This window comes from Arachis hypogaea, chromosome 6, assembly GCF_003086295.3.
Source record: "Arachis hypogaea cultivar Tifrunner chromosome 6, arahy.Tifrunner.gnm2.J5K5, whole genome shotgun sequence".
NCBI classification, from domain to species: domain Eukaryota; kingdom Viridiplantae; phylum Streptophyta; class Magnoliopsida; order Fabales; family Fabaceae; genus Arachis; species Arachis hypogaea.
The window spans coordinates 102,929,407-102,945,560 of record NC_092041.1 but is presented as its reverse complement, the minus strand read 5'-3'; the positions used below and the strand labels follow the sequence as shown (position 1 = coordinate 102,945,560).

At 35.9% G+C, this 16,154-nt stretch overlaps 1 protein-coding gene across 1 annotated transcript; it reads right to left on the bottom strand.

Annotated features, from left to right (window-relative positions):
• Window positions 1-15,105: 15,105 nt before the first annotated feature.
• Window positions 15,106-15,906, bottom strand: LOC112805840 (uncharacterized). The gene has a single exon (XM_025848167.1). It carries the CDS (start codon window positions 15,904-15,906, stop codon window positions 15,106-15,108), a length of 801 nt encoding a protein of 266 aa, XP_025703952.1.
• Window positions 15,907-16,154: the final 248 nt, after the last annotated feature.

Genomic DNA, 16,154 nt, shown 5'->3' with positions numbered 1-16,154 from the left:
TTCAAGAAAATTTCCTCGATTCTGAGACTCATGACTCTCGTCATGTCCCCTAAAAGCACAAGCTTGAAACGTTAACCATTTGACAGTATCAATAGAGGCTTTAAGACGCAATCTATTGCTTAAAACTTGTTGTGAGCTTTGCTTAGCCAATACTTTGTCAATGTGACATAATTGATTAAGCAAATCTTTACAAGACTTAACAGCAATATTATGAGGAGAATTAAGAGATTTACCCACATGAGATAAAAATGCACAATCCTTTCCATTATTCACTTTTTTCCAATTGCGAAATCCTCCTGATGTGAATGGACTTGATTTTCTAGAAAATAAATAGCATGGAAGACAAAATGCAGCATCCACTTCTGGCGAATATTCTAGCCAAGAAAAACTCTTAAACCAATGAGCTTTGAAACGACGAGGATGACTTTCTAGACCAGAAAGAGGGTACTCATCCATAATAAATTGATATGGTCCAAACTTTATGTATGCTCTACGGATTTCATCTTGTTGATTGATAGGATAATTCCAAATTTGCGGACGCTTTCCGGGATCACGCATCAATGTATCAATATTAACTTGATCTATTTCAGTCCTTGCTATTTTGGAAGCAGGGGGTTGAATATCTTGCTCAACAAGTTGTGTCACAGGTTGTTCAATAATATTTTGAACATTACTCAAAGAATCTGAAGCTGAATTTTGTTCATCATATATTCTCTCTTTTCTCTTGAAAAATGAGTGAATTGTTTTCATCTTTGACATTTTTAACTTAACTTGAACTATCTAACAAAAAAAAAACAAAAATAATTGCATATATATTATTTTCTTAAAAAAAATATTAAACCTATTGAGCAATAACAAATAATTTTAGAAACACAAATATATAATAACCAAAAATAAAGTTATTGATTTACCTGATTATTTTTTGTTCCACTTCTCACAAAAAAATAATTCTATTGAGTTTTGTCCTCACTTCAATCTTTGAACACTGTCCATTATAAAAAAAAATAAATTAATTATTTTAAATAAATAATGTAAATAATACTTGACATTGTCATTAACTTAAAAAAAATTGAAATATACCTCTTTGAATCTTTGTTGTGCATTCAATGGTTAATATTTTGTTGTTCACTTCTCTTCAATGGTTTTTCTTCATATGTCTTGTTTTGGTATGGAAAGAAAATTAGAATGAGAAGAGTAGAAGACCAAAAGTTTGGGAATCACTAAAAGAGAGAGAAAAGTGGCGCTATGCCTATGATAGTTTGAAACAAATATTTGAAAAATGTACTAGGGTTACTTTAATTAATAGTATGGGCTTGGGCTAGTATAATAGAACCATTTTTATTAATTATTAGAATGGGCTATTTGTTAACAAGAGCAACAATAATTCAAATATCTAATACATAATGCAGTTTTTAGTTTTTTTAATTTATAAAATTTTGTAAGTTATATTTTTTTTAATATTATATATAAAAAAATTTAATATTATTAATTATTACTATTTACTATTTTTTTAAAAAAAATTTGGGGGGACCATGGCCACCTTAGGTCCCCCCGTGGATCCGCCACTGGTCGATACGTCCCAGATTTTTTTTCAAGCACAAAAATCTCGGGACCAGAAGTGGTAGAATTTATTCTCATATCTCCTAGCACGTCATTTGTCACTTGTCACTTGACATATAAAAAAAGTATTTATAATTAAAATAGTCTAGTAAGTCATTTTCATCTCTAAAAATTTTAAAAATTAATTAAATTAGTTCTTATATAAATTTTTTTATTTTTTAATAATATTAAATTTAAAATATTTTTTATTATACTAATTTTTATATTATTTTTTATATTATTTATATTTTTAAATCGTAATTTTTTTATAGTGAATTTTTTTTATTGAAACGAGTTTATCATATTATTGTTGATTATCTATTTAAAAATTTAATATTTTAAATCTCACTAAATAATATAGTAGTTATTTTAAATTTTAAATCTTATAAAATTTTTAAAATTATAATTTTAATTATTGTTTAATTTATATGATGAAACTCAATAATTAAAAAACTAATGTGTGGGATCACTTGTTGAATCTTAATATTTTAATATAATTTTTAAAAAATAATTACTATATTTATTTAGTGAGATTTAAAAGATTAAAATATTTAAAATAACTACTATATTTATTTAGTAAAATCTAAAATATTAAAACTAGTTATATACTAAAAGTTTTAATATTTTAGATTCTACTAAATAATATAGTAGTTATTTTAAATATTTTAATCTTTTATATCTCACTAAATAAATATAGTAGTTATTTAAAAAAATTATATTAAGATATTAAGATTTAACAAGTGATCCCACAAATCAGTTTTTCAATTATTGAGTTCTACCATATAAATTAACAATAAAACTCTACATTCAAGCAAAATATTTAACCAAGTCTAACCAAGTTGTTATAACAACTTTTCAAATTACGCGTCTCTTTTTCCTTCTTATCTGTTTTCTTCTCATTCTCCTCCTCCTTCTCCTCTGTCTTCTTCTTCCAAATTCGCGCACGCAAATTCTTCTTCTCCAATATTGCGTGTTCTTCTTTTTCTTTTCCTTTTTCGTTATCGTCATCACCAATAACACCAACATTTCTTCTTCTTCTTCTTTTTCGTTATCGCCATCACCAATAACACCAATATTTTGTTGGCATCTTTATTGGTAATGATTTTTTCCAATGGCATCATTAAATAATTTTGATTAATTTCTTAGTTTATTTCGATTCATTTGTGTGTTAATTAAGATTCACTTGAAGTTGCTGATAAGTATTGACCAATTTTTTTATTTCTTAAGTAATTTTAGTTCATTTTTTAGTTTAATTGAGGTTCATTTGGATCCAAAATTGAATTCAATATGTTTTTATTAATGATCGAGTCTTTTTAACTGTTTGTTCAAATCTGAACTAATTTCAGTTTATTTGTATGCTAATTGAGGTTCACTTGCTGTTGTTGATAAGTATTGACCAAATTTTTTAGTAAAGAAAAATGAATTTATTCATTATTACTTTATTCAATGGCATTAATTTCACTTTATTTCATTTAATTATTTCAGTTTTGAATAAGCAGTCAAAAAGACACAATTATCAATAAAAACACATCGAATTCTTTTTTAGATCCAAATGAACTTTAATTAAAAGGAGGAAAAGAAAAAACGCAGCAACAATAACAACAATAAAAAATGACAATTGAGAGAAAACACGCGAAGGGTTATTGAAACGCACGTGTGTACACGCTAGTGTAATGAAAGTAGTTTTTGTTGAGTTTGAGCCTGTTTGATTGGACTTGGATACAAAATACTTGGATATGTAGTTGGGCTGATAAATCAAACAATAATAAAAATTATAATTTTAAAATATTTAAAAGCTTTAAATTTTAAATAAATGCTATATTATTTAGTGGGATTTAAAATATTAAATTTTTAAATATATAATCAATAATAATTTGATAAACTCATTTAAATAAAAAATTTTACTATAAAAAATTACAATGAAAAATGTAAAGTTTTAAAATATAAATGACAAAATAACTTTATAATAATTTAATTATTTTTATTATTTTATGTAAAGAGAATTTTGTCTATTAAGTTCTAAAAAATAATTTGAAAATTAGTACTATAAAAAATATTTTAAATTTAATATTATGAAGAAAAAATAAAAAATTATATAAGAACTAATTTAATTAATTTTTTAAATTTTAAGGATAAAAATGACTTACGTCTGGACTTCTAGGGACTATTTTCATTGTAAATAATTTTTTTACAAGTCAAGTAACACGTGGCGTGCTAGGTGTCATTGACATTAACCTACCACGTCATCATCTAACTAACGGAATGACCAATTTGACTTATGTTTTATCTTTTAAGAACTAATATGACGCGACTAAAAAAATTATTTGAGAACTAGTTTGAAGAATGGGTGATCTTTTAGGGATGAAATTGACTATTAACCCTAAAAAAACAATTAAAATCCTTGAAAAAAATCAAGTTGGGTTGGTCTAGTAGTTACCTCACTAATTATTTATTAAATAAATGTCGGAAATTCAAATCTCGCCTTGTGCATACAATAATTTATTGGCCAATAATAAACCTTTAAATGAAGTTCCAATTTAAGACGAATTAGCCCTTACAAAAAAAAAACATAAAAAACCTAACAAAAATAAACAACTAAAACGAAGTGAAAATAAATCTATTCATATTTAATGGAATTAAAGTATATATAAGAAACATGCAAAAGAATAAAAAAACAAATAAAATCATATCATAAAAATATTCAAAACTACCATAAAAAGATATCTAAAACCAAATTAGAAGTAAACTTAAAAGGCCACTTCTCTAGTGGTCGTCTCTTTGGTGATCAGTGACTATACATTGATCGAACAATGAAAACTTGACGAGTAAAATGTGTATATGAAGTGATAAAATGAGTGTGTGAGAGTTTGAATGTCTTTGGCATCTCCTCCGATAAAAGCGGTAGGAGAACAACAACCTACAAATAATGAGAGAAGAAAATCGATTGAGGAATGGGGAGGAGGGCATCACGGAGGAAGTAGATCTATGAGACAGAACAGTGATGACGTTCGGCCAAAGAGAAGGGGGTTCCACTAGGAGATGGTGGCAGAGCTCTATGAACAACTTCATCCAAGCTACACTAGGCAAGTAGTAGACTTGAAATCTATGGCAGCAGAGAAACATGGTGGTCAGAGAGCGGAGATGGAAGCTGGACGGAAAACTCAGGGATCATGCATGCCCCAAGTAGTGACGGATGAAATCGACAGAGAAGTGTAAAGGTGATCACCACGGAGGTGGCCAGGAAATTTTTGTCGCAACAACGGCGCCTTTCGGAAGGCTTGGTAGAGGTTATAGAACCAGAACACGACGAAGCTCCATGCGCAATCTCAGGGTATCTTCACCAAGCATGGAGCAGTGCTTAGGAATCGTTCGAAGGAAGAAGAAGAACTGGATTGGTATTTGGGCTGGAGATGTTGTTTCGGATTATTGAGTTGGGTTCTATCAAACAAAGTTTATTTACCATGTGTTATCTAATTGACCGTGATTAGTAATTTCAAAACAAATGTCAATAGAGCTCCATATATTCACATTTTAGTCACATATTGGTTTAATGAAGTTAGTCATTGTAGCCACCAAACATTTATTGCCATCATAGACCGCACCAATTTAAAATATCCAAAATTTTCTCTCACAAGAAAGAAAAAGAGAGAACACATCAAACATGTACGGTGTCAAGAGCAAGAAAGTTACACCACCATATGTTGCATTCACTTCCAACATATCACACAACACAGTAATTGCTTTATTTTGATGGTGGTTTTCGTGCGCCACGGCATTGTAACCATATGTGGCTTCTCTTTTGACTCCGGGGCCTCCTTTCCAGCTAATTTTTTTGTTATGGAAGTAGAAGTGGTATTATACTTTAACATTGTAATTTTTGGTGTTTTTTAAAATTGTGAAAAGTACACAAATCGAATGGTCCAATTTCTACATTTCAAATTTTTTTAATTTTTTAGCACAAATAAAACGGTCCAATTTGTGTACCTCTAAAAATCGGACGGTCCGATTTCTATACCTGTAATAAATCGGATGGTCCGATTTCTGTTTCTCTAATTAAATAATTTCATATTTGAATATAACATCTTAGTAATCCACATTTAAAAAAAAACACCACTATCACTCCAATATTAAAAATAAAAAATTCTTTCTCATCATCAACCAAAATCAGAAGTTTCCTGATCTCTTTCTTACTAGCCACAGAAGAAGAAGGGAGTCAGGGGACTATGAGTAAATAATAAGAGAGAATGATGAAAAATGTGAATGATGATGATGGTTATTAGCGTTGAGAGATGGTGGTGAGAAAAGAGCAGTGATAGACATAATTAAAGAAAGATGTCTGATTTGTTAAAAAGTTGACTAGAAGAAGAGTTAGTTATTGGCACTTTTTCTAATTTGAACTACTAAACTTAGTAAAATTTTAATGAACAAAAAATTAATTTAAAACTTTGATAATTAGTATCAGGATTAATTATCAATTTAGTACTTTAAATATTTAATTGGTGAAATTTTTTTTAAAGATGTTATTAATAAAACAAATTAAAAATAATATTCGTAAATTAAAACTAACTACATATATATTTGTGTATAAATATATATGTGATTTAATTTATTTTCAATATGTATTTATATTTTAACATATATTTTATACTGGTAGCTGATTTTAGTGTACATATAGCATAATCATTAATAAAATAGTCTCTGAATGATTCTAAAATACCACAAAAAGAACTAATAAATATTATATTTTTTGTAAGTAACAAAAAAATTTTCTTATTTAGCAAACGACTTATCTATTATATCTAAGTTTTGGTGGTAATATTTGAATAAATATTTAGAAGATATATAAAAAATTAAAAAAAAATTGGTCTCTAGATTTTTTTTATTTTAAAAAAAACGTGATTATTCACAATAAAAAAATTAAAAAAAATTTACCGGACAAAAAAAATTATCAAATTTTAAGAATAAAAAAAATCTTATTTTTCTAATAATAATTACAAAAATTTACATCAAAATTTAATCTTTAAAATTATTTTTTAAAATATATATTTATTATCTAATCTTTTTTATGTATTTTTTAATTTTTCAAAAATTTATTTATTGTTAATATTTTTTAAATTATTTTATCAATACAAACTTTTAATTACCATTTTAGTAATTTACTCTTAATATCAGCTTCAAATCTTTTGTCCTAATAAGAGGTGATAATTTTCTTCTGATTTTCATATAAAATTCAACATTTAATTTTAGGTTTATTCCAAAAAGAATTATAAAACTATTTTCCAGAACTCAAATTACCAATGTGAACATTAACACTGGCAAATCTTATACCCAAATACCATACATAAACACAAATATTTTATATTTATATTTTAAATATTTATATTTTAATATCTATGTCTTAATGTATACACAAATTAAACAGAACCTAATAAAGACTAGGTGATGTTACGTTGGATAACCGGATATTGATGGACTGAACTCGTAAAGTTGGCCCAATCGTCTTAGGAAGAAGGCCTTCAAGCTTGGTCCTGCGTTTGAGACCTTTGTCCGATTTGTATTCGAAGGAAGGAGAAGGGGGTGGTACCTGCAAAGACACTCCGATGCCTAAGTCAGCAAGGGTCTAAGCAAGTTTTGAGAGTATGGGAACTTCGAGATACCTGAGGGTTGTCAGTGTACTTATAATGGTGAACCCGTAACCACCGTTGGAGTGGCTCCACCTTTTAAGGAGGATAACCATCCTTTTATTTTAGGGAGGTTGAGGTATGACTCTTGGAAGTAGGTTGAGAGATTTTAGGGACAATTACTTATTTTGAATAAGTGTTATCTGCCAGCTAATTTGACTCCTGACTTCCTTTTAGTGGAGTTTGCGTAGAAACCGACCTCTTCGGTGGAAGTCGGTGATAAACCACTATTTCATGGTTTATCTTGTGTTCAATTGAGTGGTTTTTATCAACTATTTACCCACTTATTCATACTACTTGCATGGTTTTACACTTTTCTTCCTGATTTTGTGCTATGATTGAAAACATGCTTCTTTGGCCTTATATTTGCTAATATTAATCCTCTCTTATTACCATTAGATGCCATGATATGTGTGTTAAGTATTTTCAAAGATTAGAGGGCAAGAATAGCTTAGAGAATGGAAAGGAAGCATGCAAAAGTGGAAGGAATACAAGAAGTTAAAGAAATTGCTAAGCTGTCCAGCCTGACCTCTTCGCACTCAAACGGTCATAACTTGAGCTACAAAGATCCAAATGATGCGGTTCCACCTGCGTTGAAAAGCTAACATTCGAGGCTTCACAAAGATATATAATTTGTCATAGCTTCTTCGAAGATAGGTGACGCGCACGTGTGAATCACCCGAGCGCCTGACCTGGAAAAAATGCAATCCGCGCAAACGTGTGGACGATGCTTTCGCGTGACTTTGCAGCGACCTATTTTTGACCCAGTTTTCGACGCAGAAAACACAGATTAGAGGTTATAAAGTGGGGGAATGCATCCATACTTTAATACAACAAGAATACAACTTTCATATTCACAATTTTAGGATTAGATGTAGTTTCTAGAGAGAGAGGTTCTCTCCTCTCTCTTAGGTTTTAGGATTAGGATTTCTTTTAGTCACTAGGATTGTTTCTTCATACCAGGTTCAATATTCCTTTATTTTTATTTCTCTTCTACTTTTAGATACTATAATGCTTTTATTTATTAATGACTTATGTTACCAAATTGGCTTATGAACTTTTCCATGTTAGATTTGATTTCTTTATTAATGCAATTTGAGGTATTTCAGATATATGATTTTTATTTAGCTTTCTATATTCTTGGCTTTGGTTGAGTAATTAGAGACTCTTGAGTTATCAAACTCTTTTGTTGATTGATAATTGGAAGTTGCTAATTGACTTGAATTTCACTAACTCTAGTCTTTCTTTGGGAATTGACTAGGACTTGAGGGTTCATATTGATTTATCCACTTGACTTACCTTCATAGTTAGAGGTTGACTAAGTGGGAGCAACGAGCAATTCTCATCACAATTGATAAGGATAACTAGGATAGGACTTCTAATTTTCATACCTTGCCAAGAGTTTTCTTAGCTATTGATTTATTAATTTCTGTAATTTATTTCTCTTGTTCAAACCTTTCAAAAACCCAAAAACACTGTTTTCCATAACCAATAATAAAACACACCTCCCTGCAATTCCTTGAGAAGATGACCCGAGGTTTAAATACTTCGGTTTATAAATTTTACTGGGTTTGTTACTTGTGACAACCAAAACTTTTGCACGAAAGGATTCTTCGTTGGTTTAGAAACTATACTTACAACACGAACTTATTTGTGAATTCTTTACTGGCAGAAATCCGATCGTCAAAATGGCGCCATTGCCGGGGAATTATAAACGTCTGCCTTATTATTGGTTATTGTAAATATTTTATTTTGCTTGTTTATTTATTTTTATTTTTTTAATTTTTATTAGCTACTATGAGTTCTCACCCCCGTCGCTTTGAGTTTGGTTCTAATGTTGTTGAAAGGAATGGAAGCTATAACAGGAACATACATCAAGGTCAAAATAATCAGAGATGGATGGAGCCACAAGGATCTGATCAACCCTTTCGGCAACAACACCTTCTAAGATACCATGGACAATGACCATTCTACAATGCATGCCAAGACAATAGTTATAGTGGAACTCTTCGTGACAACCAACTTCCACCAAATTACTATGGTCAAGAGCCATTCCAGGGAGCATACCAAGATGATGAATATGGTGGACCCCCTTGTAATTACCAGCAAGCCCCACCATATGCTTCTGAATTACCTCCCCAACACACCTTTGAACCACCATACACACAAGCCCCCTACTACTAAACACCCTCGTCTGATCCTAACCCTTATCCACCATATCAATTACCCTATGAGCCATATGAGCCATACATAGATCCACCCCAATTCCAACCCAATTACTCCCAAGAACCACCACCTCCATATACACCACATCCATATCCATCAATCCAAGAGCTTTATGGTCCTACTTATGATATCCAAGTAGAACAAGAGTCAAGGGATCGTCTCAAGAAAACAGTGGATCAATTTCAATCAACCCTTTGTCAATTGGACCGAGCGGTAAGCCAAATGGCACCCAAAGCTCTCATGGCTAAAGAATCTCAATTTGAGAACAAGGAACTGAAGTGTGTGGTGCAACAAGTGAAAAAGATGGAGAATGATGAACCGCCACATCCTTATCATGAAAAACCACCCTCTTATCATGAACCCTTCCTCCCAAGTGATGAACCCTCATATCCACCCTAATCTCCAATGGATGACATCCTTCGTGGTCTTTTTCAAGGGCAAGCGAAGATGAAAAGGGATGTACTAGAATTCGCGATTGCCTTAACCGAGGTAGTAAATCAATTAGCTTCCCAATATCTGAGCACTCAAAATACTCCTATGGCTACATGTGGAGAATCAATAGAAGAGCGTAGCATGAAGGAGACACTAGAAACTCTGGTGGACAATGAGGAACATGACTTTGTATTGGAACAAGTGGAGGAAGTCATAATAGTTGAAGAGGAAGAAGTGGTTGAAGACTTAGAAGACGCTTAACCTCCATAGGAATCCAGAATTGTAGAGTATTCCTCCAAGAAGATTGAGATTGATATCAAGGAGGCTAGTGCACACGTTCCATAGCATGTTTCCTATGAAGACTTGGATGTGATAGATCAAGAAGCAAGTTCCCTTGGTGATGAAGATCATGAATCAAGTCCTCCTAGTGATGAACCCACTAAATATTAAGATCCTTCTTCGATTGAATTCGAGAATAATGTGGGACTGGAAGTCCTTTAGGAAAGTTGGTCAGGAGTTGGAAATGCCTTGTCAAGGTCATTAGAGACCCCTCCACCTAGGTTGCCATCTACTCCTTCACTTGAGTGGGTAAAACTTATCTTTGTTCATGGGCCGGTGTGCTATGGCAAAAGGTCTGAGGGAGAAAGTGGAGCAGAGCTATTCGAGCTTGTTCCAGAACCTTGTGGAGGTGAAAAAGAATTTGGTGAGAGCTCGGGATGCCTACGTGGAGCTGGAGGACTCTATTGCTGAAAGAGTCAAGGAGGCGTGGAGGATCTTGAAAGAATAGGTCGTGGTTATTGCTCCCGACCTGGATCTCTATCCTTTGGATCCTGATAAGGTCGTGGTTGATGGGGCTATTGTTTCTCTTCCCCGACCTGTGTCCAAATCCAAGCTGAAGACTCGGGGTCAGAGGATAATAGAATCCCCTCCCCGACCAGGAGATGCCCCGAGTTCCTCGAAGGCTTCCGAGAAGGGTTCCGATCCTCCTTCCCCGTTCTCCGTTGGTGCTGCTCTGACTTCTCCCCTCGGTCCTGATGGTGCTTCGATTGCTCCTCCTGGCTCTGGCGATGGTCTTCCTCTTGGTGGTGGTGGTGACCTTCCTTCTTCCAACTGATTTATGTGATGGCTATATGGGGCCCGGCCTATGGGTCCCCCTTTTTTAAACAATTTTCGTATTTATTGTTTTTATTGTGGAGGTTTTTCCTAACATTTCTTGGCCCTTTGTTGCCGTAAACAAAATAAAAAAATATCTTTTTTTGGATAAGGGTTTTTAGGTTTATGTTTGCCTGCATGCTTTCTGTTTAGGTTTTGAAAAAACTTTTTTGATTTTTTTCCTTTATTTTGGAAAGTCCATTGTTTTGGAAAAACTTTTACCTTGGCCGGCTGTCCTTTGTTTAAGTTATCCTGAACTTTTCTTAAGACTTGTGGACAGTTTCTGCCTTTCGTTTTCGATGGATTTTCTTATCTCTTTTTGATATTCTTCGTACTCAATTCTTCTTTATTGAGTTTCCGTAACTTAGGTTATTTTTGCGATGCATTTCGTTTCTTCTCAGGTTCTCCGATTCATAAGTCGGCTAGCCTCCGAGTTATTACATGGTCTGCTTTTATAACCTATTTACACCGACTTGTACCTCGTCGTTTTATCCTGACAACCATTTAGGTCGGTTCATGGGATTTTCACGTTTTGTCAAGTTTAAGTCGGCGCGTTTCCTAGAGAGAGTGAAAACATGAAAAGAAATTTGTAAAGAGATATGAAAAAAGATCTTTATTTATTTGTAAAGGTACTTTTTTGCTACTAAGGGTTTTGACAATTTTGTTGCCCCCTAGTCCCCACTTTGATGCCTCGTTAAAAACCCTTCTTCGGGAAAACCCTTTCTTTAGGAGAAAACCATAAAGTTGGAAAAGAGTACATCAGGGAGTGGAGTTCACTTCTAACTATAGTACTTTTTCATGTTACAAGCATGCCACGACCTAGGTAGCTCGGTGCCATTTAAGTCGGTCACTTTATAGTAGCCTTTTTCTAAGACCTCTTTAATTTTGTATGGTCCTTTCCAATTGGCGGCAAGCCTTCCTTCCCCAGACTTGTTGACTCCTATGTCGTTTCTGATCAAGACCAAATCGTCTGGGGTGAAGCTTCTTAAAATGACCTTTTTGCTATATCTGTTTGTCATCCTTTATTTCAATGCTGCTTCTCTAATTTGGGCTTGTTCTCGGACTTCGGGGAGTAGCTCAAGTTCTTCTTTGTGTCCTTGTATGTTTCCAACTTCATTGTAGAAGCTCACCCTTGGGCTTTGCACGTTGATTTCTACTGGTATCATGGCTTCTACGCCGTAAGCAAGTCGGAAGGGTATTTCCCCTGTGGCTGACTGGGGTGTTATCCGATAAGCCCAAAGTACTTGTGGAAGCTCTTCGGCTCAGGCTCCCTTTGCGTCTTGCAACCTTTTCTTCAACCCTGCCAGTATGACCTTGTTTGCTGCCTCGACTTGTCCATTTGCTTGTGGATGTTCCACTGATGTAAATTGATGTTTGATCTTCATGCTGGCTACTAGATTTTTGAAGGTTGAGTCGGTGAACTGAGTGTCATTATCAGTAGTGATGGAGTGAGGTACTCTGTACCTAGTGATAATGTTTTTGTAGCGGAACCTTCAAATTCTCTGAGCGGTGATGGTGGCCAATGGTTCTGCTTCTATCCACTTTGTGAAATAATCCACTCCCACTATTAGGTATTTTACTTGTCTCGGCGCTTGGAGGAATAGTCCTAGCAAGTCCAACCGCCATTTTGCAAAAGGCCATGGGGAGGTTATACTAATGAGCTCCTCGGGGGGGAGCTACATGGAAGTTTGCATGCATTTGGCATAGTTGGCACTTCTTCACAAATTCTGTGGAATCTTTTTGCAAGGTCGGCCAGTAAAATCCAGCTCGGATTATTTTTATGGCTAACGACCTAGCCCCAAGATGGTTCCCGCAGATTCCATTGTGAACCTCCTCTAGCACCTTGGTTGTCCTTGAGGTCGGGATGCACTTTAGTAGCGGTGTTGATATTCCCTTTTTATAGAGGATATTTTTCACCAGGGTGTAGTTTTGTGCTTCCCTCCAGATCTTTTTGGCCTCTTTTTCCTCTTTGGGGAGGATGTCGAATTTTAGGTATTCAACGAAGGGCTTCATCCACCCGAGGTCTAACCTGGTGACTTCAAGGACATCTTGAACAGCCTATGTTTTGACCACAGAGGGTTCTGGGAGAGTTTCTTGGATTAGGCTTCTGTTGTTCTCTCCTGGTTTGGTACTTGCAAGCTTGGAGAGGGCGTCTGCCCTGCTGTTGAGGTCCCGAGTTATATGCTTGATCTCGGTCTCTTCAAAGTGCCGAAGATGCTCCAAGGTTTTGTCTAAGTACCTTTTTATATTGGGATCTTTGGCCTGATACTCTCTGTTTATTTGGGAAGTCACCACCTGAAAGTCGCTGAATATCATTACTTTAGTTGCACTGACTTCTTTGCCAGTTTAACCCTGCAATCAAGGCTTCATATTCTGCCTGATTGTTGGAAGCTGGAAACTCGAACTTGAGGGAGACTTCTATTTGTGTTTTCCCTTCTCTGACCAGTATTATGCCTGCACCGCTTCCAACCTTGTTGGAAGATCCATCTACATATAACTCCCATGTAGTGGATTTTTCCTCTTGATCTCCTGCGTATTCTACTATGAAGTCGGTGAGGCATTGGGCTTTTATTACCGTCCGAGTTTTGTACTTCAGGTCGAACTCGGAGAGCTCTATCGCCCATTGAATCATTCTGCCTGCAATGTCCGTCTTCTGAAGGATCTACTTCATGGGCTGGTTCATTCGCACCTTTATTTTGTGTGCTTGAAAATAAGGTCGTAGCCGTCGTGAGGCTACTACTAAGGAGTATGCAACTTTTCAAGTTTTTGATACTTTAGTTTAGGATCTTGTAGAACTTTGCTGGTCAAATACACAGGATGCTACCCAACCTCATCTTCCCGTATTAGAGCTGATGCTACAGCTTTGTCTGCTACTGACAGATACAAGACGAGTTCTTCCCCGACTATGGGTCGGGTCAGAATTGGAGGTTGACTCAAAAACCTTTTGAACTCTTGGAATGATTCTTCACATTCTGGAGTCCATTCAAACTGGAATCCCTTTCTTAGTAGAGAGAATAGTGGAAGGGATCTTAATGCTGATCCTGCCAGGAACCTGGAAAGGGCAGTAAGTTGGTCGCTCAATTGTTGAACCTCTCTCAGGCAAGTCGGGCTTTTCATTTCTAGAATAGCTTTGCACTTGTCGGGATTTGCCTCGATCCCCCTTTGTGTTAGCATAAACCCTAGAAATTTTTCAGCCTCCACCACGAAGGTATATTTTGTGGGATTTAGTCTCATCCCATGTAACCTTACGGTGTTGAAAACTTGCGAGAGATCTGTCAAGAGGTCAGTCTCCTCCTTGGTTTTTACCAGCATGTCGTCCACGTAGACCTCCATTAAGTTCCCGAGGTGGAGAGCAAACACCTTATTCATCAACCTTTGGTATGTGGCCCCAGCATTTTTCAATCCAAAAGGCATGACCACGTAGCAGTAGTTCGTTCTGGGTGTGATGAATGAGATCTTTTCTTCATCCGGTTTATACATCGGGATTTAATTGTATCCCGAGTAGGCATCCATAAACGACAAGTATTGATACCCTGAGTTCACGTCTACTAGAGTATCGATACTAGGAAGTGGATATGGGTCTTTGGGGGCATGCCTTGTTCAGGTCAGTGTAATCGACGCACATCCTCCACTTGCCGTTTGGCTTTTTGACCAGCACTAGATTTGCCAACCATGCCAGATACTTGACCTCTCTGATGAAGTCGGCCTCTAAGAGGGCTTGTGCTTGCTCCTCCATCACTTAAGCTCGTTCTGGTCCGAGCTTACGCCTGCGCTGCTGTACTGGTCGTGATCCGAGGGTGTACTGAAAGCTTGTGGGACATGAGTTGAGGGTTTATCCCGGCATGTCGGAAGCTTTCCAGGCGAAGAGGTCAGAATTATCTCATAGGAGCATTATCAGCCTCTGTTTTAAATCTCCATCTAGACTGGCTCCTATGTTAGTATTTTTCCTTCCTCTTCTCCGATTTGAACCTCTTCAATTTTCCCCCCGACTGCGGCCGCAGCTCTTCTTTAGCTTTTATCCCCTGAGCTCTATGGTGTGAACTTCCTTACCCTTTTCTCGGAGGTTCAAGCTTTTATTGTAGCACTTTCTTGCCAATTTTTGGTCTCCCCGCACCGTCGCTATTCCTTTAGACGTTGGGAATTTCATGTAAAGGTGAAGGGTTGACACCACCGCTCCGAGCTGATTTAGGGTAGTCCTGGCGATTAAGGCATTATACGCTGATCCGACATCGACGACTATAAAGTCGATGCTCAGAGTTTTGGAATTTTCTCCCTTTCCGAAGGTCGTGTTGAGGGGGATGTAGCCTAGTGGCTTGATGGGCAGGTCTCCTAGTCCATACAAGGTGTCCGGGTAAGCTTTTAGCTCCCTTTCATCCAACCCTAGTTTGTCGAATGCGGGCTTGAAGAGGATGTCAGCCGAGCTCCCTTGGTCCACCAAGGTTTTGTGGAGATTGACATTTGCCAAGATCATGATTATCACCACCGGGTTGTCATGCCTGGAAATGATCCCTTGCCCATCCTCTTTGGTAAATGAGATGGTTGGGAGATCAGGAGTCTCGTTCCCAACTTGGTAGACCCGCTTTAGACGTCTCTTGCGAGATGACTTGGTGAGCCCTCCTCCTCCAAATCTCCCTGAGATCATGTGTACATGTCTCTCTGGGGTCTGTGGTGGGTCTCTTCGATCACTGTCATCTCGCTTCCTTTTTCCATGATTATCCGACCTCTCTACGAGATATCTGTCGAGCCGACCTTCACTGGCCAGCTTTTCTATCACGTTTTTGAGGTCGTAATAGTCATTTGTAGGATGGCCAAACATCTTATGGTATTCGCAGTAGTCGCCACGACTCCCCCCTTTTTGTTCTTGATGGGCCTAGGGGATGGAAGCCTTTCAGTATGGTAAATTTTCCTATACACATCGACTAGGAAAACTTTCAGAGGAGTATAAGAGTGATATCTCCTCGGCTTTTCTACGCCGATCTCCTCTTTCCTTTTGCACTTTCTCTCTTTTTCTTTCGACAGGTGAGAGTGCCCAGGCCGCCAATTTGGCTCGTCGCTCTATTTCTT

Coding starts and splice junctions, on each gene's coding strand:
- LOC112805840 (XM_025848167.1), bottom strand. CDS start 15,906: ATGTTTGGCCATCCTACAAATGACTATTACGACCTCAAAAACGTGATA.